The sequence below is a fragment of the Empidonax traillii genome, unplaced genomic scaffold (genome assembly GCF_003031625.1).
Source record: "Empidonax traillii isolate 1590-97213 ecotype Southwest subspecies unplaced genomic scaffold, ASM303162v1 scaffold328:size603334, whole genome shotgun sequence".
NCBI lineage: Eukaryota > Metazoa > Chordata > Aves > Passeriformes > Tyrannidae > Empidonax > Empidonax traillii.
In genome coordinates, this window is record NW_020955521.1 from 443,186 (window position 1) to 469,428 (window position 26,243).

Here is a 26,243-nt window from a genome sequence, read left to right on the forward strand (position 1 = left end):
GATAAAGTAGTTGAGCAGCATAAACACAGCCTCCCACGGGAATTCTCTTATGTGGCAGCTTATGGTCACTTACGAAATTTATAGTACACCAGTAGTGAGAAGAAGAGAAAATAAAGTTTATGTAGCTTTTCAGAGTCTTCCATACTGTTCCATTTCACTTGGGTTCTGGAAATAAGAAAAAGGCCGAAGGATACAATACTTATTCACAACACATACTGAAACACTGCTTTATCCCCAAGATCATGAGTCCCAAATCATGAAGTCCTCCTAAGGGAATATCAGTACAGTAGCACCAGAGCAGTTCTCAGAATACACAGCTGCTTCCATCTAGCCTGCCAGACCTGACTGGAAGCGATGGGAGCAGTGGGGAGTACAGCTCGGAAGCCCAGCAGATGCACACTTTCTCCTCCACAGAGCCACACTGTCTATGGCACTGCATGGAGCAAATCAGCTTGGTGTAATTCAGCAGCACAACATAAGGAATACACATTCTTAAGTATGAAGTTAGCACGTGCATTGCTATCATGATTCATTACTTTTATTATTCTTCAGATATCTATAATAATTTTATCCACATATTTATCTTCTACAGATAAAAAAGTATCCTCTGTAAATTCAACCCCAATGTCTGTTTCTAATCTGTCACAAATCTTTATTTAGACAAACCTAATTCCTTCTTCTACTTTCTTTTGGCTTTCTAAATGATGAAAAAGACCAACATTATTGTTTATAAATTGAAATAGAATTAATCCATTGTAAAATAGGATCACAAGTGTGCTCTTCCCATCTGAATTCATTGGTTTTGAACATCAGTAAAAACAAGTGTCCTTCATACTTCCTTGATCTAAAGGCATAATCCTAAAATCCTAGACTTGGGCCAGAAAGATTAGGATTCAACCAAGTTGAAGTCCTGAACCACAGCATAAATATTTTTCACCCACACTAGTGACTGCAAAACGCCTTTGACATTAAACTCTTTCCAACTATTTTTGTGTGTTCACTTTGTTCTGTTCATAAAAGTAAAGTCCCTGGAGACAAGCTAACACAACACTGCTAAGTTCTCATGTTGGAGACAGCAATAATATCTTACGCAAAGCCTCAGCCAGAGTGTATTTTAGAGTCCACTGGGCATCACACAACAAGGACAAGAAAAAAATCATGCTAAAGATCTGTGAGCTCATACACACAGATGCAGTAAGTGTGCTTTTGGAGTACTGCCATGCTCTACCAGTGTTAAGAAAAAGGTGATAAATATGATTTAAAATTTAATTTCAATCTTTCTAAAAGAGTCAGATTTTCTCTAGCAGGAACATTATTGCAGAGATTTTACCAAGGAATTGAGAAACAATGTGTTCATAGAAAGATTGATGGCCTTATAAACATCATCTGTATTGCTGAACGTACAACTGCTGAATAACCGAGTCCCTGAAAAACTTTTCCCTAACAAACATGCACAATTTACATTTACATTTCTACAGGGTAGAGGATGCCCAACAAGCCCTACCAGGTGAAGGCATTCCTGTTCCAGTGCATGGCACAGATGCACTAAAGACTGGCCAGCCCTTTAAAACCTGAAACACTGCTTTATAACCCAACAGCCCTGAAATTTTGATGACAACATGCCCCAGACAACAACCAGCAGGTTAATAAACCTTTTTATGTCAGAGAAGAAACAGAAGCAAAGATCAGATGTAACAGTCTTTTCACAAAATTACTGGGAGTAGCATTGACAGCTCTTAGATATTCTCTTGCATGGGGATTATGCTTAAGAAATTCAGAATTTAGGGATCTTAACTACACATGAACTTCACAAAAGTTAAGTAGTTACGTTCAAAGGACAAAAATGTAGCCGTTACAAAGAAACTGCAGAACTGCAGGGAAAAAAAATTCTCTCAAACTCTTCTCTCCTGCAATGGCACCCAAACGGCAACTTTTACTATATGTCTTAAAATAAGTTGTTTGCCTTTTTTAAAATACATTTAATACCAATTAATTATAGTTGGTATTAGATTAGTAAGAAACTCTTTGGTTTTTTTCTGCTTATTTACACTTCTATATTGTCCTTCCAGCTTGCTCAGTTATTTCAAATGAAGACTGAGACAGCCATTATAAAATCACAAGTGAGAAGTAAGACAAAATGTACGAAAAAAGTAGTTTTCTCCTGTTTTTGATATGAGATGTACAACATCCAGCTGGAAATATCAACAAAACATAAGAGGGGATTAGGTGACTTTCTATCTGTAGTTTGAAATGACTGTGGATATGGAGTTTCATGTTATTATTAGATAAAGAGTGATGTTAAAAGAAACAAGTTCAGTGACATACAGTGAAGAACAAACGTATGACTTGGATCAGAATCATCAATTTGCTGAAAAAAATGACAGTGCGGGCTCAGACTTGATAAGGTTTCATTGGCTCAGACTCCAAACCAAACCTTTTGGACCACTGTCAGCTCTGTACACGGCCAACTCAGGTGTCTTTGCAACCTGAAGTCCATAACTTCCAGTTCAATGCTGTGCAGTTTGTAAACACCCTGAACTGCAGAAGAAGTCTGCACAGTCAAATTAAATCAAATGGCAGAAAAAAATAAGACTGATTGTTCACTCAGGACTAGTGCAAGAACTTCTGCCAGAGATTCCGGGCTGGCTTGTAGGAAATGACTGATAAGAGAGACCATGAACCATCACTGTGACGCAAATGTAAAAGGGCCTTGCAAACCCAAGATAAATCAAATGAGCTCTTTCCAGTGGAGAACTCACACACTACACTGCAACCTAGATCTATTTCTTTTTTTGATGAGATGGGGATTTATTGACAAGTGACCTTGTTCGTTGTTTTCCATTTAGAGTTGCTCCGATATGAATACTCAAGGAAGAAGTAATTCATTAACTGGCTGTACTTTACAGTACTTCCTACCGGTATCTGAAAAGCTGAAGTTATTTATCAATCACAACTCTGTCAGAAACACTGAACTTCAACATGGATTGAGCAATTTACAAATCTCTCTCTAAGGGAGAGCTGGAAGCAGGATGGCTCAGGTAGCTATTTATAATGCCTTTAGTCCCAAGTATCTTCCAGTGTTTCCACCACATGGTTATAATACACAACCAGCTCCTGGACGCATCCTTTCCATTCCCATTAGAGTAGATGTCCTAAAATTCCATTGTATTTTTCCAACAGTTACAACAATCAGTCCAAGGGAAGGTAATACTGTGAAAATTACATATTTTATTATTTGATGAATATGATGGGTAGACCTGATCAAGTTGGCCAGGTAGCTCCCATTAAGTCTGCAACATTATAGATAATCAAAACCCTCTCTGTTTTAAGGTGCAGTCTATCTCAGGCAGCAGTATGTCAAAATGGGTTTTATTCATTAAAGTGGGTCAGAAGTCTGTATTCAGTTTCTAGGCAGTTAAGAGAGTTTCTTCTTCTTCAGCCTGTTTTTACAGCACAGTTAAAAGCACAGGAGTTAGAGAAATCAAAGATTAAAAAGCCTACGTAGAGCAAACCCCTCTAGATGAATTGATCCTGCCCAGGGTAGATATACTGATAAGGCTGAACCGAAAAAACCCACACTGTTTTCTGTACAGTAGATTTTAAAGATCACTCACTGGTTGTCATTCTCCTATGCTGTCAATCTAGAACAGTTCAATGATTTAAGATTCATAAAACAAGTAAAAATTCAAGTTCAGAGAATAATATCCTGGATAAACAAACTTCTGAGATGATTCTCCCTCAATATGTTTGAAACATCATAAAAGTTGTAATTCCTGAAGATGAGAATCATGTCTGATCCTAACCTTTTCACACAGGATGCCATGAATTTTGCCCACTGAAGTCAATATGTCAAAGCTTGTCTGGTTTTAAAACTTTATGTGAGGTTTACATTTTTTACCAGAGACAGCTCAAACTTGTTGCTAAGTCAATAAATATATTCTATCTAGCACAGACCTTAGCTAGGAAGAAAGTAGATAGAGAAGTAAGCAGAAAGTAGCTTGAACAAAAATTTCCAGTATTGCAGAGATGGGCCCAGTGCCCTTCCACTATGATACAAATACTTTTCATTTGAAAACACCTTGTCTGATCCATTTTAGGATAGCCTAGACCCTCTTCACAATTCTATTACACTGTTGAATTAGTTTTTCTGTAATAAACTAAACCACCCCAGAATTAGCTCCACTTTGAGCTTGTATGCTCCTTAGGTAAAACAGAAACTCCTTTGTAATGCCCCATATTACTTTACAGATTATTTCTACTAGCTACCTTATATCCTAATATATTTTCATTACTTGGAGTTGTCCATTCCTAATGATATTCTGATATTTTTCACTATTAAGAATGTCTTAAAGCTTTAGGTATACTATATTCCAAGACAGACATGGCAGAACTTTTGTGAATAATAAACACTTAAATTTGAGTTAGGTATTTTAGTTTGCTTTTCTTTATTTTCAAATTTAAAAAAAAAAAAAAAGAAGAAAAAAGAGAAGAATGTGGTAGAAGATAGGAGGCAGGGGGATTTGCACGTCATTCTGAGGATAAACAACTTTTGCCATGCCACTCTGATGTTAGGAGTGATGGCACTTCAGATATTGATGAGAGAATCTGCCCCAGGTTAATCCCACTCTGTTTTGAGGGGAAAACTCACACTGAAGTCAATTCAAAATCAGAAAAGTGATTGTGTATAAACAGGACGGGATTTGTGTTCATTCCCTCTGTGCAAAGGGAATTAAGCTTACAGAGCATTCCTCAGACAATTCAGACCAGAGCTTGAAAGTTGTATCTGGTTATTTCTCTCCCATTTTTATGCTCTTTTACTTAACTGGAAATACAGTGTTTGTAAAGGGTGTTGGATTAACAGCACCACAGACTGAAGTTCTCTGTTTATACTCAGGACATATTTTGTTATAGTAATCTTACCCCTCCCATCCTGACCATTAAGTGGTTCTCAATAAAGAAAAGGAGGTAGCCCAAATCTCTGAGACTTGCCATCTGATTAACATGAAGGTGCTCAATTATCAATTAGACCACAGCAAAAGGCCATTTCCTCAGTTACAGAACTGAGAAAACATATAAAAGCTAAAACAATAACATCACTGTGACTAACTTTCATCAAAGTAACAATTCTTTTTTCTGTGGTGTGTTTGAAAGAGAGGAAAAAAAGGTGTTGATAATAATAGAAATGTTGCATTAACCAATATTGGAGATAAGAGGCTAGACAAGCATTTTAATAATCTTAAAGTTTAAGTGCTAGCTACTGTCTTTCTTGGGTACTTGCAACTTGGAACAAGAGGAGAGATAGGAATTTAGGATGACTTCTAGAGCTGAGGCTTAGAAAAATCATCTGTAGTATCAACATAAACTGGAAACAAGGAAGCAGTGAGAAAGTTCTGCCAGAAAGCTTCAGCCTCAGTCTCAGTTTCACTAACCTTTCATCAACGGTGAACACTGATGAAAAAAAGTTTATGGCATGCTAAGGAGAGAAATTCAAGATAGAAGTCGGTGACCACAGTAAAAACCAGTTCAGGGGGTGAGTTAATCTACAGAGAAAACTGGAGAGGGAAGTAGAAGGAGTACCTTCACAGCTGAGGAACTACATACTACAAGGAGATACAAAGACTTGTAAGTGCCTAAAACAATGGTAGTAGAAGTTGAGCAAGATCAAGCTTATTGGCACTTAATGGCAGTGAAAAGATTTCAGCTCTGCTTCCAGCTGCAGAGGATTTACTCTGGCCAGACACTTATGATTCTGTTTCCTTGGTTATGAGCACCTGGCAAGGGCATTGAAGAGATCAGTCTGCAAATGCTCATGCATAGTAATTCGAAAATATGACATAATATGAGATGGTTAACTTGTAAGTGGTGTAGGTTAGCAGCAACCAAAGAGAAGTATCTTCTGAGAGCTGACTGATCTGTCAGTCAAAGATGCTTACCAGAAAGTATCCAGCTCTGCCACCAGCCTTCGTAGGAAGGCTCAGCATAACTTAATGACTTTGCTTCTGCCTCAGAGACGTTCCTGCTTCTCTGTTTAGGATGCTTTGAACTACTGGTCAAGTAGTTTGAAGTTTGTACAGCTTCTGCTACTGCTGTCCATCTGACATTAGAATAATCCTCATGAAGAAAACTTGCAATACTTATTTAAAAAATGACAGAGAAAAAGGTTTTCTTCTTCTTTGACCTAAGATCTTTTCATTTCTATTTAGATCCCTAGATAACAAATTACTGTTTTATAAGCACCTGAGTAAATGAATTCTTGCTCAAGAATGATGGAAACATTTCTCTCTAAAAAGTGTTCTGGTAAGAGGAGAGGGCCATAAAACCAGACCCATTTAAACTAGACAGGGCTACGGTGATGGTTATATTGTATGACCATCCTTCAAAAGATCATTAAGAAGGAAGCTTGCTGCAAACACTCAAGGAACATGAACAAACACTCAAGTCAGGAAAGTAAGTCACCTAGTGACGTTTGAGCTCCAGACGCTTGTTAATGAACTCTATTTTTATGGCACCCTTTCATTTGGCACTTTGCTGGATTAAGTCAGCATCATGCTATGTTGACAATCATCTGTTTATGCTACAGTTGTGCCTTGCGTTCAGTTTCAAACTGTTCTCATGCAACTCAAGATCATATTGATGCTTATGCTTGTATATGATCTATGGATAAGCAAAAGATTTCTGTCATAAGGGTTATCAGTATAGAGCCTTTTTAATCAGAGAAAACACATAAGCTTGTTTACGTATTTTAAAGGATGTGGTTTGTATAGATGCATGGAAATTTGAGGCCATAACAACCTTTCATTGTGTCTTGTTTCAAAATAGTCCAATGGCAGAAGAGGTGAGGCAAAAGTCTCTGAAGTAAACTGTGCATCTCAGGAAAAAACCAGCATTTTTTAAGTGGAAGGGTTTGCAGATACATGCAATATATCAAATACATGCTCATGCAATGTTTCCACAGTTGTTTTTTCACAAGAAGCATACTCTGTAATGGAGAACCATAAAAAATTATTCTTACCTGAAAATAATCTACTTTCCGGTAAAATTTTCCATTATATTTCTTCTTGCATGACTCCATACTATCACTCTATCTTTAAAAAAAATCATAAAAATATCTCTTTGCGTTTTCACAGAGCTGATTTTCCAGATGACATGCATACTGTATAAGAAGACTGCTCAGAACAGATACACACAACACTTTCAATAGTCATAATCCTTTTCTCTCACTGCTTACTGGACCTCATTGTCCACTGCCATCTGCGTATCTACTCATGTCTGAACACTCGAAAAAACAAGTTTTCTACTACGTACATAATCTTCATTACTGTACAATGCACATTATTCACACAGCATATAAAGATGAGTTTTCCCAACTCATATCACAGCTGCTGAATGGCACTTCATTTGTCTTAATACTTCTGCTAAAAACTCACACACAAAGTTTTCTTCTGTATTTGTTTAGGGTTCTGGGACTTCTGTTTCTGAGTCTCCCCAAATTCTAGCTCAGCAGAAGACAACACAAAGAGCAATACTTCTTGCCTCCCACATATCGACAGGCAACCTACATACATCCTCGGTGACCTCCTTTAGCCAAACACTGATTTTACTGCCCAGTTTTCTAGGGCTCTTTCTTGCCTCTCTGTGTCAAAAACTGAACTAGCTTCTCCTCTGATCCCACTGAAGCAGGTGAAAAGCTTTCTGTTCACATTTCTCAGCAATAGTGGCCATCTCTACCCTATTCTTCTGTCCCCAAAACTATGTTTAAGACTACTAAAAATACTTTTTCCATTGCATTTTCTTCTTCTCTATTTGCTTGAGTAGGTAGCTGTAATTGCTACAAAGTTAATAGAAGAAAACATACCCATGTTGTTAGTATTTTATTTGTATATTATTTTTATTTGTTTATATATATTCTATATATTTTATATATATATTTATATTATTTATTCTTTCCATCTCAGAGTGATTTTAGTAAATGTTCTGTCTGATTACATTTCATTGCCTTTTCTTTTTTCCCAGAAAATATTACCATCTCACCAAAGTGATTAGAACCCTTTATGGTATGAGGCTATAATCTTCCACTATGTTTCAACCCATAAAAGTTGTATGCCATTTTCAAACTGCATGACTACACTTGGTACCCTGCACATAATTAGGCAAAATTTAAAAAGTGTTGATTCCAGACAGTAGTATTTGGTGCGTGCTTGCTCTCCACAGCCTATTTCACTTGTTTAAAATTGTTCTATTTTTTTTGTTGTTTATTTGCTACACTTTTTCATAGATGAAAACCTCATCTTCTATTATCTTTAAAATAGGACAGCTACCCAGCAGCTACAGAATCCACATAACAACCACATTCAATGTTTTAAAGGAAGGGATAAATATCATCTCATTTTTGCTCTTAAACCATCATGACTGCCACAAGTTACATTATTTCTATTTTTAATATATTTTCTCAATGACTACTAAAATTACAGCCAAACATCTGTACATTCTGAAAGAACTGCTTTACTAAAATGATAAAAAAATATAAGGTAAAGAATCATGGCAATTTGCCTAATCACATAAATGCAAAACATGATCCTCACTCCCCTTGGCTCTCTTCCAGCCCTTCCCCAGTCCGGGGAATACCACGGTTACTTCACTGTCATGATTCCGGAATGCTTATTCAGGGCTTATTCATAGGATAGTAAGCAGCGCAATACAAAACAGCTGGTCTGTAACCAAGGACACAATAAAAGTTATGTCTGGCATTAGTCTGAATGAGATAAGAGTTTTGTTTTGTTTTTTTCAAGAATGAGTCACCATATACTTATGCATTTGCAACACTTTACCTGAACACTTTACCACTTTACCCAACAGCTCACTTAGCACATCTTGAAAGCTTCAGCTCATATCTCAGTCCTAAAACCAGTTGTTCTCTAGGTATTCAGACCCCTGATCTAGAAGACAGGGACAGGTAGCAGAATGAAGCCTCCCTAACCCAAGGGCAAGTGCTCAGTGACTTGCTATACCATTTACACACATACAAGTCTGTGGGGCCAGATGGGAGCCACAGGAGGGCACTGAGGGAGCTGGCTGAAGAGATCACTGAGCCACTGCCCATCACTGACCAGCAGTCCTGGTCAACTGAAGAGGTCAAAGGTGACTGGAAGTTGGCAAATGTGACACCCATCTATAAGAAGGGCTGGAAGAGGATCTGGGGAGCTATAGGCCCGTCAGTTTGACCTCAGTGCCAGAAGAGGTCATGAAGTAGATCATCTTGAGTGCCATCATGCAACACGTACAGGACTACCAGGGGATGAAGCCCAGACAGCATGGGTTTATGAAAGGCAGGTCCTGCTTGACCAACCTTATCTCCTCCTATGACAAAGTGATTTGCTTAGCGGATGAAAGAAATGCTGCAGATGTTGTCTACCTAGACTTCAATAAAGTTTTTGACACTGTTTCCTACAGCATTCTCATGAAGATATTGGCTTCCCATGATGCAGATGGATGTACTCGTTGCTAGGTAAAAAACTGTCTCGATAGCTGGGTCTGGAGACTGGCGGTGAATGGTGCTACATCCAGTTAGCGATCAGTCACTAGTGGTGTTCCCCAGGGCTCAGTATTGGGGTCAAACCTATTCCATCAATGGTCTGGACAAGAGGATCAAGTACACCATCAGTCAGTTTGCAGATGACAGTAAGTTAAGCAGGAGTGTTGATCTGCTGGAGGGTAGGAAGGCTCTGCAGAGAGATCTGGACAGGCCAATTGTATGAGGATCAATAAGGTGGAGTGCTGGGTTGTACACTTCCATCACAACAACTCCATGCAATGCTACAGGCTGGGGGACGAGTGACTAGACCTGGCGATGTTGACCCATAGTCAGCTAAACATGATGTAGCAGTGTACTCAGGTGTCCAAGAAGGTCACACCTTGAATCCCATGTCCAGTTCTGAGTCCCTTACTACAAGAAACACATTGAAGGGCTGGAGCATGTCCAGAGAAGGACAGTTAAGCTGGTGAAGGCTCTAGAGCACAAGTTGCATGAGTACTGGCTGACAGAGCTGGAGTTGTTTAGCCTGGAGAAAAAGAGGCTCAGGGGGAACCTCACTGCTCTCTACAACTACCTGAAAGGAGGTTGTAGCCAGGTGGGGCTCAGTCTCTTCTCCCAAGTAACATGTGATAGGACAAGAGGTGGTGGCCTCAAGTTGTGCCAAGGGAGTTTTAGATTGGAGAGCAGGAAAACTGTCTTCACAGAAAGGGCTGTCAAGCCCTGAAACAGGCTGCCCAGGGAAATGGTGGAGTCATCATCCCTGGAGGTATTTAAAAGACATGTAGATGTGGCAGTGGGGGAGACGGTTTAGTGGTGGACTTGGTAGTGCTGGGTTAATGGTTGGACTCGATGGAGTTGAGTCTTAGACAATTTAAGGTCTGTTCCAACCTAAATGATTCTGTGATTCAAAATGCTCTCTTTTGAAAATACGATAGGAAAACATTGATTTGTTATAAAATAGCACTTCTATGTGCACTTTCCATTTGAGAATTTCAAAACATATTACAGACGTTAACACAACACTATGAGTGTCACAAATGCCTGGGAAACTATAAAATAAACCAGGCCCATGGAAGTTGCCGTGCCAGATCTGGCCAGTATCTCACTTAATCCAGCACCTTGCCTCCAACAGACAAGAACAAAATGTTAAATGTAGCATTTCAATGTATTAAATCCTACCATGCTGACCCCCAAAGACAGCCGAGCACACACGAAAACTGTAACCTTGGAGCCTGCTGACTACAGTTCAGGAAAAAAGGATAATTATACACATTGGGGTAAGTAAGAATTCTGATAGTTTCTAGTGCAGCCCCATTGGTTTTGGCCCAAACTCGAAGGGTCTGCATGTTTACGTACGCATTTCAGGTAAATAAACATTGTAGTTAACTACTCATAAGAGTGATTAGGGAGAACCAAGTATCAGTAGCCATAAAAATAATTCCCATCATGAAGGCATTTGTTTGAAATAATTAACTTTTCCCATGTTCTCCCAAGTTCTTATGACAGTATGCCGCTGTGAAAATTGTGCAGCTCAGTCCCACCTCAGTGGCTGTAAGACTCTTACTGTTGTCCATGTTTGTGAGTTTTGGTGGCATTATGATTTTAAATGCAGACTGGAAACCCCTTTCTGCCCCCCTCAGTGGTGTTGCTTCTGTCTTGGAATAAACAAAACCCAGAACACTGGCTTCCAGAAGGAAGTAAAAGAGCAAAGTTCATCTGTTTGTTCAGAAACCTGTTCCTATCCAAGCAATAAAGCAAAGCCATTTGATTTTAAGGCAGGCAGGATGCCCCAGAAATTTCATTACTTTGCTGAATTGGCTGCTTATTAATATTCACCAGACATAGGAAGGGTGGGGTGGAAAAAGGGACAGTTGGCTGGAAAATGTCTACTGGACAAACAAAATAGAGGCACTTTTTACTTAATATTTTAAATAAATCCCAACTGTACAGGAGTTCTACACTTAATATTCCTAGGTTTCTTGCATACTTGTTCTGCTACCTGCTGCCCTGGCATTCCTCAAAGTTTTAGGAACAGGGACTATGTCCCTGAACTTTCTCAGAAACAAATACTGCATAACTAAAAACAAGTACCAAGCAGCCCAGTGGGCTGTCCTGTCCAGGAGATACTATGGTTCTTGAAAACCACTTACTTGAATCCTCCTTAACAATTATATTATGAATTCATGTTTTGAAGAATACTAATGTTGGTCAAGTGCTTCCCAAGAGGTGCTTTCTCTCTTGATGGGTGGGATTTTGCAGCGAGGTTTAGTGCACTGACTCTACTACCATAGAAGTCAGAAGTAATAAGAGAAAATCCTTCAGACTGTCACCACTGCCCCACCTCCTCCAGGGAAAGAAAGAGGGAAAGTAGAGTCAGGAAGAGCATCTCTGGTCAAGTGACTGAACAAAGAACGAATTCTAGCATTTGAAAGAAAAAATTGTGTACACTGAGCAAGGAAAAGGAAGGTGTATGCCCAGTGGAAGCAAGGTCAAGTGACATGGGAAGAATACAGAGATGCTGCTTGCTGCTGGAGGGATAGAAATATCATCTGCCCGTTACAGGGTGAGGATGGTCACCTCACAAACAGGGACAGAGACAAGGCAGAGGTGTTTAACACTTTCTTTGCCTCTGTGTTCAATACAGATGACAGACCAAGGGGGTCTCAGTGCCCTGAGCTGGAGGACCATGACTGTGAGAATGATCACCTCCCAGTTGACCCTGAAATTGTGCAGGATTTGCTGCTCAAGCTGAATCCTTTCAGATCTATGGGGCCTGATAGGATTCATCCCAGAATACTCAAAGAGCTGCTGATGTCACCACAAAAGCTCTCTTGATGATTTTTGGGTGGTCTTGTGAATCCTGAGAGGTCCCAGCCAAACTGGAAGCTGGTGAGTGTTGTCCCAATTTTAAAGAAGAGCAATAAGGAGGACCCTGGAAACTACAGGCCTGTCAATCTCACTTCAGTGCCCAGTAAAATCACAAAAAAGTGTTGAAAAACACCTGGAGGACAATGCAGTCACTGGTCACAGCCAGCACAGCTTCATGAGGGGGAAAAGTGTGTATAAAGCAATTATAAAGGTGCATACATGTGTACAACTATAGTAATTTGATCTATACAGTGCTGCTACAGGCAGGGTAACTCTTGATGCCTTCCTGGAAACTGCATGTCTACCTGAAAGATTTCTGCAAGTTTAAGAAAAGAGAATTTATCTGAAAAAAGGACACAGATATCAGCAAGACAAAAATACTTCCAGGACATTGTGGACATATCCCACTTTATTCACGGACTTCACAGACCTACCACACTTCTACTTCAAATTACTTTGTTTTTAATTATATATACTAACATTTACTTTAAGGTTGTTTTTCTTCTCTGTAGCTTTAGTTTCTCTGTCTAATCAAAACAGAGTGAGGCCAAGGCTTCATACTTAAGCAAGGTGCTGCACCTGATAAATTCAGTCAGGAAGAGAGGAAAACTCTGCTAAGCAGGTTATATTTTATAAAAGTTTGAACACAACTTTTCATACCCTTGCGATCTATTACTTCTCAAATAAAATCAGGAAAAACGACATGCAATATCTGAATGTTCTTTAGGAAAACTGCTCCCTTTTTCCACCACCAGAGGAATGTTCTTAATCCTTTTTAGCTGACTCTGTGCATCATGAAGTAGCACAGAGCCCAGTTTTTGCCCTTTACCCTCCGCCAAGTCCACCTCTCATGTAACTCCAAAGCGATCCAGGAAATTTGCAAACAGCTTTGTATTTTGCACAACCTAGTATTTTTGTAGAAAAGGAAAACTCATTACAGACCAGAATAAGAAGCAGAACAGAAAAGGACTTCTAAGAGCAGCAGCAGTAAGTACATTTCTATGCATGGTTTTTAGAAGTGAGTCCAGAAGATGCCTTTTCTACACACCTTTGACACACTTAACCTCCTCCCTCAGAGTCCAGAGGACTACCACTGCTTCACAGTGCCCACTACTCACAGGAACAGGAGCGTTATCATTATAATTTTTCCTCGAATAAATAAATTTCTAATAAAAAAGTATGGCTTCCTCTTCTCTGGCTCTAAAGATTGCACTAGAAGTGAGAAACCTTGAGCAGTGGCAGTAAAGCCAGGAGGACCAATTTGAACGCACATGGGTAGTAATGCTACAGAAGTAAGATGGTACAAATATCATGTAGCAACTTTTCTGACAGCTCCCTACTTTAACTGGCAGAAAATCAATAACATTAAGACGGAGGGTCACAGCCTTTGGAGAGAATTACATCAACACAAAAACAGAACAGACAAAGCCAAAAGAGATTATAACCACAGATATCCCAAGGGACAGATGAAATCATGGGTTATGGTGTTTCTAAAACACAAAAAAAAAGGTTATTCCCTCAATCATCCCCCAAATGTCTTGTCTCCTAGTTTTTCATAGTTTTCTAAATTAAGAGGTGAAGATTGCAGTCAGAATGCTACTGTATTTCACTCAAAAGCATAAAGTCTCTTAGTGAAAAGGGTTAAACACTCTCCTATTTGCAGGCATACTTCTAGAAAATTGGTGCTATACTTACTGCTCAAAGCTAAGCTTGCTGGTGCCAGCAGCAAGCTTCTACTCACAAACAGCAGTCACAGAAGATAGAGTGCTCCCTGTCGTAACAGTCACAGCTGAAACCAGGCACAAAGAGCAGGCAGCATGACAGCAAAACAAAAATGAAAGGTTTCTACTCCTGCCCCAAAATCCCCGTGCAGATAAGCTCTTCAAGGATTACCTTTCATTTCCACAATGCACTAGTGAAGTGCACTAAAAGCTCAAGGAACTTGTATGCCTGTGCCAACTGTGACTCACATAAGCCCATCCTAACACAAGGAGACGCTGGTCATGCCTTAAAAGCGAAGGACACTGACTGCCCCCCACCCCAAATAAGCAATTGGCTCCAGAGTGACAACTTCTCAACGCACCTAGAATAACCACAGAGGCTGAAGGATACAGCCCATCTGACCGAGCACTGCTGGTGTAGCTTTATTTAAATTCTATTCATTGTTTCTCACCTGTCTTTTTGGCAAGTCATGATATTGTAGTATGAGCCTGGTGTTGACACTGTGACTCCACGTGTTGCCAAGGGCTGCTGTCACACAACCAGAATCCCTCTTCCCACTTATGGAAGCCCCTGAAGATAAATATGAAAGAAGCTGCATCAGGACTGTGCCACAGAGAAGGGTTCAGCATGGAAACTCTAATCAGTCATCTCAGATCATTCCCTAACCTAGGTAATCACAAATGGTACTTTATAGATCGCACTACTGCATTAATTTTCTTCCTTTCTTGTTTGTTTATAACACTACAGTGTGAGTTCTCCATCTTGCCCTCTGATACCTAGACAAAGTGCCAAGAATTCAAGAGATGTTGCAAAGTAGTACCTACCTTCTTGGAGAGACCAGTACATTTTCTAAATATCTGGAGGTGCACCATGCACTTGTCTTTTCCTCTTTAGATATTCTATCACCAAGCAAAGCAGCTTTCTATGAGCACAGAGGAGAGGGAAGCAGGCCAGCAGAGTCAGAGCGTCTAGTGACATAACAAAAGGGGAAGCTTAAGGAGCAGAATGTGCTGCCAGAATACCCTGCCATAAAAACCAGAATATTGATTCATGCCAGCCATCAGGCATCCTACACATTTTCTAAGATTTGCAAAGAAGGGAGCCCCTTGGCTGTAACTACCATTCTGGTGTCTCTGAAATCATATGAATTTTATATATATAACCCTAAAGGATAATGCACTTTGCCGCAATCAGCAATGACAACATAAAGAAGCATTTCCAATAATGCCACATGATGCAGCTTGATGAAATGCCACTGCACCTGAGCTTTCTCATACCACAGCCAGAGATTCACACATACACACATACAGATATGCAGGCAGGTAGGGTGCCTAAGACCTTCATCTTTACTTATCACAAGTTTTGTGTAAGATGAACAGATAGATGGGTGACCTGTTTGTACAAATGACACTTCAAGAATAGCAGAAGTCAGACAAACCCAAGAAATTCAGAAACAAAATCCTAGTTATGTGGGTATAAAAGATCACATTCAAGTTGAAAATTGAACTGTTTGAGGCAGACAGTCCATACTATTAAAAAGCCAAGAGTGAGTAAGAAAGTCCTATGACTTAAACACAAGTCCTATGAGGAGAGGCTGAAGGAGCTGGGGTTGTTTAGACTGGAGAGGAGGAGACTCAGGGATGACCTCATCACTCTCCACAACTACCTGAAAGGAGATTGTAGCCAGGTAGGGGTTGGTCTCTTCTCCCAGGCAACCAGCAGTAGGACAAGAGGGCACAGTCTTAAGCTCTGCTAGGGGAGGTTTAGGTTGGATATTAGAAAGAGGTTCTTTACAGAGAGAGTGATCAGGCATCGGAATGGCCTACCCAGAGAGGTGGTGGATTCACCATCCCTGGAGGTTTTTAAGATGAGGCTGGATGTGGCACTGAGTGCCATGATCTAGTAATCACAGTGGGGTTGGATCAAGGGTTGCACTTGATGATCTCAGAGGTCTCTTCCAACCCAGTTAATTCTATGATTCTATGATTTAAAGTCAGGTAACTTCCTGTCATTTTTCGGGTAGCAAACAAAATTGCTTTCCCAGGACAGTTGTGAAATCCATGTCAACTAAAACAATGAAAGTTAGACTAGATACTTTCTCTGCAAAAAAGCAGCCTTACGTTTCTTTCAAAATGATCAGTAATGCAACAGTTAATGTAGAAACCTAAGTTATAAGTATTAGGTTTTGGAAGCAAAACTGTACTGAGATGACAAAGTCATCTTGTAGCCCAACAGAGTTTCTGGAAGATTCAGGTTTAAAACTCTCCATTACTTCTACATTTACAAGGTTGTGGGGTTTGTTACTCACTCCCCCCTCTCCCCCAACTATTCAGAGCAGAAGCATAATTTCTTCATCCACTAAAGCTTTCATTTTGGAAAAACATCCAGTAAAGAATAAGACCAGAAGTGTTGACATGCAGTAATAATCATGATTTATATCACTGCTGGTAACTTGCAAGCAATGAGGACACTTTATTAGACTGCATTAGGCAGAGGAGAGCAGCAGGCTGGAGAGAGGGACCTGGAGTGATTGCAGTGCACTACAGGATTTAGCTGAAGGCCTCAAACTTTCCCCCCTGCACCAAGTAATAAAAGGTTCAACTAATATCAACTGGATTTGGATTAGGTCTTTAAATTAAAGGTCTACAAAAGAAATGGTTGAAGCACCTGGTTCAAGACAATAGTTTGAAAAGAGCCTGGACTCCGTACTTGCCTGAACTGCTGCCCACATCATGGGAGTTCACTCCGATGTGCACAACACTTGCATCTCCAGAACACCTGTTCTAGTTCAAAAACAGGCTACAGTTGTGCCATCCAGCAAGGATGGCTGCTTCTCTTTACTTAAAATAAATATCTTTGTAAGCAGCACACTTCCACCTGAATAACTTATCAGAGGAGCACTTAAGTGGAAGTTTCAGTACCAGGAATGCTCTTCTGTTGAACAGTGCAACCCATCTCTATTGGGAAGGTGGATGCACTAACAAGAATAATTACTCATCATCTGCATTTTGGATTTAATTTGCCAGCTGGAGGAGGAAACACACTCAAGTGCTAAAGCAAGGGGCTAGAAGGTCTGTATTTCATTCCCTTAAAATGACTCAAAGCGATTTACTTAATTAAGTTCACTACATTCCTCAAATTTTTGGGTTTGTGCTAACACCACAAAAGTGAAATACTATTACTGTACAAACAGGATAATGGAGAATATAAGACAGTGGAGCGGCTTTAAAATTTTGCAGTCCTCTCGTGGAATAAACTGCAGACAACATAGTCCCCCTTTCCCACCTCTTAGAAATGGATAGGAATCACTTGATTCAAGCGAGAGAACTAAGTGTGAGTTCTTGTGGGTGTGGGGTGTGTTTTCCTCACAGCTGATGTAACTGCACCCCTGTAAACCACCACTCCACACCACCAAGAAGCAATTCACCCACCCCTGCTTGCGGGCCTCTGACTACAAAGAGCCCAGACATTCCAGAAGTAGCTGGTGTTGGCATAAACCAGCCACAAAATTCATACCCAAACTTCCCTCAAATCATGTGTCTCTGCTATTAGGTAACAGAAGGAGTAACATCTTGCTGTTGCCATCCTGAGCCAGGCATTTAAGCAGTTAAATGTCTGGAAACTGCTGCTATTACACTGTGGAGATATCATTCCATAGAAATTCCTAACTCTGCATTCCTTCCAGGTCTAAAGCTTGTCTCAAAATGAACAGAAACGCTATATGTGTAAGGCTTGTGGCAGAACAAGCTAATTGCTGTAATTTATTTTATTATATGGGAGAAAGTGTGCTGTACCATACTGTGTCAGCCCCTATCTGAAGAGGGCAAATCCTCTTCTGTGAAGTTATTAAAATTTATGACTTTGGTGCAAAGTAGTTAATAAACCTGGAGGAAATTTACAGCAGAGACTTTTTACAGGGTGGAAAGAAATGCCTCACTGGAAAGGTTTCCATTTTATAAGGGATCCTCCTGTGAACTGATGCATTAGGCAGATAGAGAGGCAAAACAAGAAGTGAAGTAAAACAAGGAGGAAGCAGTGCCAGCTTTGCAAAGAAGTTCAAGGGCAGTGACAACACATGCTGCATTCCTTCTTCTTGCTCTAAACACAAAAAGATAGTAAATGTCTCAGAGGAAGGAAAGAGGATATGTTAAGAAAAGAGATTTATGTTGAAACATGGCCTTAAAAAAACCTTGGACTTATCTTTTCTGTTATTTCAACCACTACTTAGTCATTAATGAACTGGACAAAGGAAGTGGATAAATAACACTGCTCAGAGAGAGTGATATTTTTCAGCACACACTGCCTTGTGCTTCCAAACCGTGATATTTTCATACTTAGACATGGGAGTATCAGACCAACACTGGCCCAAGAAGAAAACAGGTTCATAAGACTCTGGTCTCTGCTTAGAGGTCCCCAAACTCTCCAACCTGAAATACTTCACAGTGGCATGGAGCAACAGCTCTGAGCTGTGACACAAAAGCACTTACCCATGCTATGGGGTAGATGCTTCCACAGAGCCTGCAAAGTGCAATCAGCTGACAGGCAGTAGTTCCAGTCTTTCCAGTCTGCCTAAAGTACGGTTCTTACTCCAGTCACTGCTGGCACGATGGTTTCTGTTCAGGTCAGAGGTGATACAGGGAGCAGAGGGACCAGGGAGAGTGAAAAAAGGTCTGACATGCAGATGAAGGAAAGGTGGCAGATCTCAGTTTATGGATGCAGTACGTGGGAAAAGGGAGTAGGCATCCAGAAGCACAGAGATGGGATCCTAGCATGGGGAGGTGAAGATGCATGCTAGAAGGCTGTCAGAAGACCTCTGAACAACTCCCAGCTTTACGTATTCAGGTCCAACTCAAGTAAAATGGATGACTGCAATTCCTGTAAACACCCCCTTCTTCCTCACACAAAAAGAATTAGCATTAAATTGATCTTCAAAGGGTACATCAGCAGACAGGCCAAGGACTGCTGAGGTGTCTGTTCTACTGTATCCTCTGATACTGAACTCTTTAGGGCACCAGCAGAGACCGTATCTGTTCTGGACTGCAAGCAGGAAGGAGGAACTGGCTGCTTCACTCTCACTGAACAGCTGTCACAAGTGAAAATAAAGCTGTTTGTGGTCTGAATCAAATGCAAAGTAACTGCCTCTCCACCACCAGGGAAAAAGCAAAGAAGAAAGGGTGGCTCTTCAGTTGAGTCCTGCAGTGCTGCTTCCAAGCAGAAGACGCTTGCACTGGGCTCCAGTGCCCAGGAAAGAGCTGTCAGATGAACTGGGCAACACTTGGTTCTACTTATACACGAGGACTAGATTAATTTCGTTTGTTTCTCCCCATCAATGCAAACAAAACAAACTTCCTGGAAGTAACTTTCTTGTCACTGAGATGAATGCCACATACAGGCAGGATGGGGAAAGTAGGTTTATTCCACCTTCCATTTTTCACTGAAAGGAACAGGAGGATTAGAGCTATTCAGCTCAATACTGCTTCTGGGATTATTCTAGTATGTCCACCCAGAGCACTGCAAGTACTGACATGGTCTCAAGGGCCTTCTTGTCCTCTGCATATAAGTAGGCACATTTTACAGACTAAATCCTCATGTAACCAAGTCCCAGTTGTTGCCAATATGGTTAAAGGGATTTAATTATAGACTAATTTCAGTTTCATTAGTCTCTCATCCTATGAAAACTTGGACAACTAGACCAGTGTCTTAAATCAAATGAAACAAACTTCTTAAACCGGTATTTTTAAATACAAGTATTCCTTGCAGGAAGAATGTAAAGATATTCTTGATTAAAAAAAAAAACAACCCAACCTGTTTCTGGTTGGTATAACTGCACAGAACAATGAATTCCACCCTTTCCACATCCTCATATAGATTTTTGTCTTTCCACATGAAAGAGTTATTGCCTGACAGGTTCATCTCCTCTATTGAGCCTCTTTGCAATCTCTACCAATTTGGTAATTTAAAAATATTTTCTCATCAAATGCTAAAAATGGATCGATGCACTAAATAACAGTGAAATAACAAAACAGAGAAGCAACCAGTCCCCAAATCTTTCAAATCTTAACATCAAAGCATCTTGACAAAAGCCTGATCTATCAAAAAGAAGGAAAAACTCTATGAAAGAACAAAAAAAATATTTATAAAGAATTCAGCTACCGAGCTCAACAAAAACAGCACACCATGTAATAAGAATGAAAGTACTTTCCCTCTTGCTCAGACTGTGCAGCTTTCCGGTTGACTGGCTGAGCTCAAAGATCACTGCTTTTCACCTGCATTGCTTTTAGTCTGTATTTTTGGTGCAGATCTCTAACAATAAGACAAGAAGAAAAAGAAGAAAAAACCCCTTCAACCCCTAATGTATTTTTCCATCCTCACCTACTCAGAAAGTACAAGTATAAAAATACGTAATGGCAGAAAAACCAATCGCACAGTAAAAAAAACAGCTCACAGGACAAATTCATCTGTGAAGTAACTAACCACAGCACTCTTCAAACTCCCACATGCTGGCTTCTGCCCTTTTCAGCCCTTCTCCACAGCTTTTTTTTTAGTCAAAAGGTGACTGATTCTCTTACTCTACAATGGTGACCATCTCACACTCTGCACTGGTCAACCAAGATATATCCTAAAGCACAGCATTGACAGGAAAAACAGTTGCTGCTGTAAGAAATCAAGCTTGGCCACAAAATGAGATGTGAAAATCCTAACTTTTAAAATGCTTATTCTCTTCCTTTTATTAAGAGAGGGCATCTGGCAATTTTACTCCCCAAAAACTCCTAGTTCGAAATCTGTGCAAACTACACACACATACACCCCCCCCCCCCGATTATTCCGTTTTGCTTCAAATTTTAATTGAAATTAAATAGAAATATTTTAGCTGGAAGTTGGAACTGTTTAGTAATCAATGATGTATTTTTTTTAATAGTACAGTCACCAAAATATACTTAGCAAATAAAGAAGTTAAGTGTATAATCCTGCTAATCCCCAGTTAAAAAAAATGTTTCAATGGAAACTTTTTTGACCACCCCTAGTTTGTAGATATGCTACTACCATGGCACTGAAATGCCTACTTGAGATTACACTAAACAGACTGTTACGATTCAGTCGTCATCATCAAGAGACCAAAAGTTGCTGGTTGCAGACTCTAGCTGCAAAGTTCTGATGGAAACAGCAGTGAATGTGACTGAAAGGGAACAAGCTCGCTTCTCATTTTCGACAACATGGTTTATTTATCTCATATGCCTCAAACTGGTGAGTTTTCCCACTGCTTTGTTTATCATTACTTTTATGTATACTGGGTACACATTCTGGGTGATTTTTACAGGGTTAATCTGATTTAGATCAAGAGTAAGGTCTTTTCTGCTTTTTTCCAGTCATTCATTATTTCTATTGTGACAACTCCAGAGCTCTCATCTGCAATATGCAAACCACTAGACAAACAGAGAACAAAAAGATATTTCCTGACCTAAAGACCTTCTTTTCATGAGAACTGCAGATTACAAGTCTCTTAGGTGCTGATGATTATTCCTCACTTACAAGGAATCTTCTATAAGGGATGAGAAAATACGCCAAAATATGTGACAGGCCAGAAAAATGGTGTATAAATAAGGACTTTCAGTATTCTCCATGAAACATCAGAAGCTTTTTTAAATAAGTAATATTAACCATTATTCAACCCCTCTGGGACCTCTATCCAGATTAAAATACAGGAAGGATCCACCAGAGAACTGGACAGACACTGGTTTGCTTTTAATCCCACATCAGCATGCCTACTGTTACTGGTGTGTTTTGCACCAGAGGATCTCATTCCTCATTGAACTCATTGGTGACTTCATGTCAATTCTCTTCTGAGTTCAGAAAGAGAACAACAGACAGGAAGAGAAGCACACATATGCTAGTACTGAGACTCCTGCCTGCTCACCTGAAAAAGGAATTGACATTAGAAATGAAAAAATCCAGCTGGTCTGATTTCTTGCCAGATAATCTACCAGCCATTACCAAAATTATCAGGTCTCAGGAGATTTCTGGAGGTGGGAGGACAGCTGGTGGTTTACAGCACCTGAAACAGAGCCCAAATCAGAGAACTGTGGAGTTGAGGTCCTTGGGAACAGATACTTCCTTTTTACAGATGAAAATCTTCTGCCTCTGTAGCCTGACACCACACCACAAAGTGATGAGTTTCCAGCCCTCTATCATTCTGCAGTGCTGTGCAAATGACTCAATACGCAGTGCTTTGGTGGAAGGGATGCTGAAGATCAAGTAGAAGACAGTGGTTAAGTCAATTACTTTCTGTAACCAAGGATAAATTCTTTACCCCTCAGCTCAACCTCCTTGCCTTTCTAATGGTGCTCTTTCAGAAATTCCCTCTTTTTCTAAAATCTAGAATTATACTAATTTACACCACTCTCTTAGTACCCAGAGTTCTCCTCCCACACTGCTCAACACTAAAATGTAAAGCAGCTTCTTCCTTTGAACTCTCCTATACAGTCACTTCTTCTTGTCTCTCCAAGACTAGAAAATAAAATCCCAAACCACTGAGCTAAGGGAGAAAAAAAAAAACCCCAAACAACCCATCTATAGAATTCTGCCTGCATGCACATATAAAGGATGCATAGGTTGAAAAACAGTTTGTCCAATCATGGCATCTGGCAATGCTAGGGCCCTGTGATTCAGAAAATGCTTTTAATTATCACCTCACCAATCATGCTACAAGCTATTGTCATATCTTTTTTGGTTAAGGTCCCTCAGGGAATTAAACAGATCGTGATATTTATCAGAAGGTATGCGGGAGGGATGGGGCAGAATGCTAGAATTGCATGTGTGTAGGACCCTTAGTGCTTGAATAAAGAAATGAGATTTAGAATCCCACTGTCAGAACAACTGAAGCCTTGTATTCTGCAAGCCTTGGCCCTCTGACCTCTACAGCCACGGCACTATCATATCTGGTTTTCCCAGGATGGTTAATGTCAGCTGCTAAAGTTCATCAGTCTCTGCTAGCATTTACCCATCATCTGGAACTGCCACTTCTGAAGCTTCCAGACTAGAACCAAATAAGCCAGCTGCTACACTCACCCCTCCAATATAACAGCCTAAAGCCTGGAAGCCTACATGGCTGAATCCCAGAAAGGCAGAACAAAAGCTAATACAAGTGGGGGGAGGAGAGGGAGATGCAGCTCTGAAACTGCAGTGACTTTCAGAATGTAGTTCACAGCAATATGGGCATGTTAGGATGCTGTGGTCTGAGATGCAGACTGTATTCCCACAGTCTACATTTTTTTCCCCGTAAAATATGTTCTGGTAAAGAAACAGTGTCATAACAACTTAGCTCTCATACTCAGAAAACTGACACAGAGCAGGCAAAAGCAGCAGTACTCCAGGCAAGGTAAGAGTCAGTCTGCAAATGAACAATTTGAGAGTCAGGGGTCAAAAGGGTGATGGGGGTAGGAAGGAGAGAGGCCAGTTTCTGTTGCACAGTGAGTTCTCCATCAAAGTGCCTGATAAAAGCACCGACTAGTACTAACTTACCCAGAGTGTTTCTGACACGGCTGCCCATCTCCCATGGCGTAGGCTGATGATATGCCTACACGGCAGATGGAAAAGGACAGTATGCAAGGTAGTTTTAAACAAGCACCGAGGTCTTCCTTGGTAAATATTTTCTGCTAGGAAGACACAGAGAACATCGTGCTACTACAGCTGGATCACTGTCAGCACCTGAGTTTGCTCAGTTAACACTAGAATTGACTTTCTGTGGTAGATTTTCTCAAAATATTCAACATAAAATGCCTTAGAGAGTAAGAATTTCTGATCACAGCCTAGTTATATGGATTTGGACTAATTAATTAAGTTATATGCCCTTTTCACTCCTGAGCACAGGAGTATTTCAATAGTGCTCCTCTTTTGGAATAATTTTCAAATTTAGGGACTTCTTGATACAGAGGGTGGAAATATGCAATAAATAAGATTCCAGGGTGGGGCTGTTAACCATATGTTTAAAAATCAATGTTAAATAGTACTTCAAGTTGAGATTGTAATTCAAAACAAGCAAACTGCCTTATTTTGCATGATGACTGTTGTAATTTCTTTGAAAATTTAGCTTTCAGTGTTTTTAACACTGGTTCCATAGATTCCAGTTGCAACAATTCCCTCTAGGTATAAATAAAAACAACAATCTTAGAGCTGTAAAGCTTGGATCATGAGCCAGAGTTATCAAAACTGAAATTCCAGAACGAAACAATCTTCCTTCAGTCTGCAACATGGAAACAGAGTTCAGCCAAACTTTTGAGGGCTAGAGACGACTGTTTGCAAATCACAGCTGTTCACATCTGGAGTTCAGATTTGGCCAAACTGTTAATACTATCCATCACAAAAGCTGAACAGGAAGAATGTTGTAGTTATATGGCTAGGAACATAAAAGTTAGGAAATATTAAATATAAAAAATGCTTTGTGCATTTTTGATTCTGCCTATCAAACACAGAATGATTTCAATTATTTCTTATAATGAGTATCATCAGGGTTGACTGTGGCATTTCCTAACTGGTATTTAACCACAAGTCAGCATTTGTCAAAATAGGTCTCACTGACTGTATCTAGGTCTCAGCTTAGAGGTCCACGACACAAGCTGAAGGATGCAGCCTCTTCTCTGACAAAGTATCTTTTGGACTGGTGTAGCAAACCCTGCACACAGACCTAGCAGATGCATCTGAGCACTCAGAGTACCTTAACAATCACAACTTGGAGTAGTTTCTGAACATACATTAATTGGGCACTTTCATATTTTTTTCTACGCCCACATAAAGAAAACGTGATCCCTCTCACTTATGAGAGGGACATTTTGGTACATGCAGACTCCACAGGGCTCACTGTTCAGAACTGACTCATTACAAAGCTGAAAATGCATCTGTAGTTATGTACTTGGGCACATACACACAGAGGCAGTATATAATACGGAGGATGTTAAAATGACTGAGGATTACAGGGGTCTGTCTTCACTCCCTGACTGACAAGAGACTTTCCAGGAGGTTCTCAGCAAGTCAGTCCCCCTCATGGAACAGTCACCCATCCTGGAGTGGGGAAGGCAAACACTTTTTTCTTCATCTCATTCTGGAAAAGGAATGACTCGCTTTATCTGAACTAAGCAAATAAATTCACTTTTGGACAACAACCAAGACTGGAAAACTTTATCCTGATAAGCTTTTCTGACTGAAGACAGAGGGTTAGAAGGGAAACAGTTATACAGTCTTAACTATAGGAGGTTCCTTCCGTTCCTGCTATAATGCAAAATATTCTAAGACGTGCCAAGTTTTCACTGTAGTCTGCATCAGGCAGTGACAGCACACTGAAATGCTCTGTGGAGAGCAATGCATAAATCTAAAATGATCTTTTGACTGCAGGGACTCTTCTCTCCTGAGAGGTATTACATTTTTTAAAGTCAGTGAAAAATAAAAAAATTGCAAAATATCACTTTTAGTCCTTGGACTAAAAAATGATTGAATGCTCTAGAAGTTAGTCAGGGCCAGAAACTTTTTTTCCCTTTTTCCCAGATCGGGCAGGGGGGAGTGAGGGGGATGATGACGGAAGGGGGGGTGGGGGGGGTGGGTGCAGGGGGGCAGGTAAGGGGAAAGGGAGAGAGCAAAGAGTGGATGGTTTCAAATAGCAACATTGTCCAAAAGGGTGAAAGGGAACAGATGGCCATGGAGAATGAAGCCTCAAAGCCCTAAAGAAAAGGGCTACTTTGACAGATCTTGCTGTTTCCTATTCAAGCATGAACACTCTGGCATGGAGAGTTAAGATGATACAAGGAACAACCTCTGTTCCCAGCAACTGACTATGGGCAACTGGCCTCTGAAGCTCTCTGAGAAAAACAACATGAGACAGACAGACAAACAGATATGGCAGCAAGCCCAGATCTCAGCCATCAGGAGAGGGGGAAAAAAAAACCCAAAACCAACCAAACAAAAAAAACCCAACCCAAACCCCAAACATCAGAAAGGCCAGAAACAGCTGCCTTTTCCTGGCTCCAGTGCAGAGCATTAGAGCCTGTCCAGCCTTTCTCATCTTCCTTTTCAGTGAAACCTCTTGCAGGGGTCACCCTCAAGCTGTTGGTCTTTGCCCTCCGGGGAGGTGAAA

General features: G+C 40.3%; 1 protein-coding gene across 6 annotated transcripts in view; it reads right to left on the reverse strand.

Moving 5' to 3' along the window:
- Nucleotides 1–26,243, reverse strand: part of LOC114061339 (DNA repair protein RAD51 homolog 2-like) — a 307,326-nt gene that overhangs the window by 185,198 nt on the left and 95,885 nt on the right. For all 6 annotated transcript variants that reach the window (XM_027891733.1, XM_027891729.1, XM_027891731.1 and 3 more), the window contains one exon: nucleotides 14,574–14,692. In XM_027891733.1, the coding sequence (XP_027747534.1) occupies nucleotides 14,574–14,692 (119 nt within the window). The remainder of the gene's footprint in view (nucleotides 1–14,573; nucleotides 14,693–26,243) is intronic.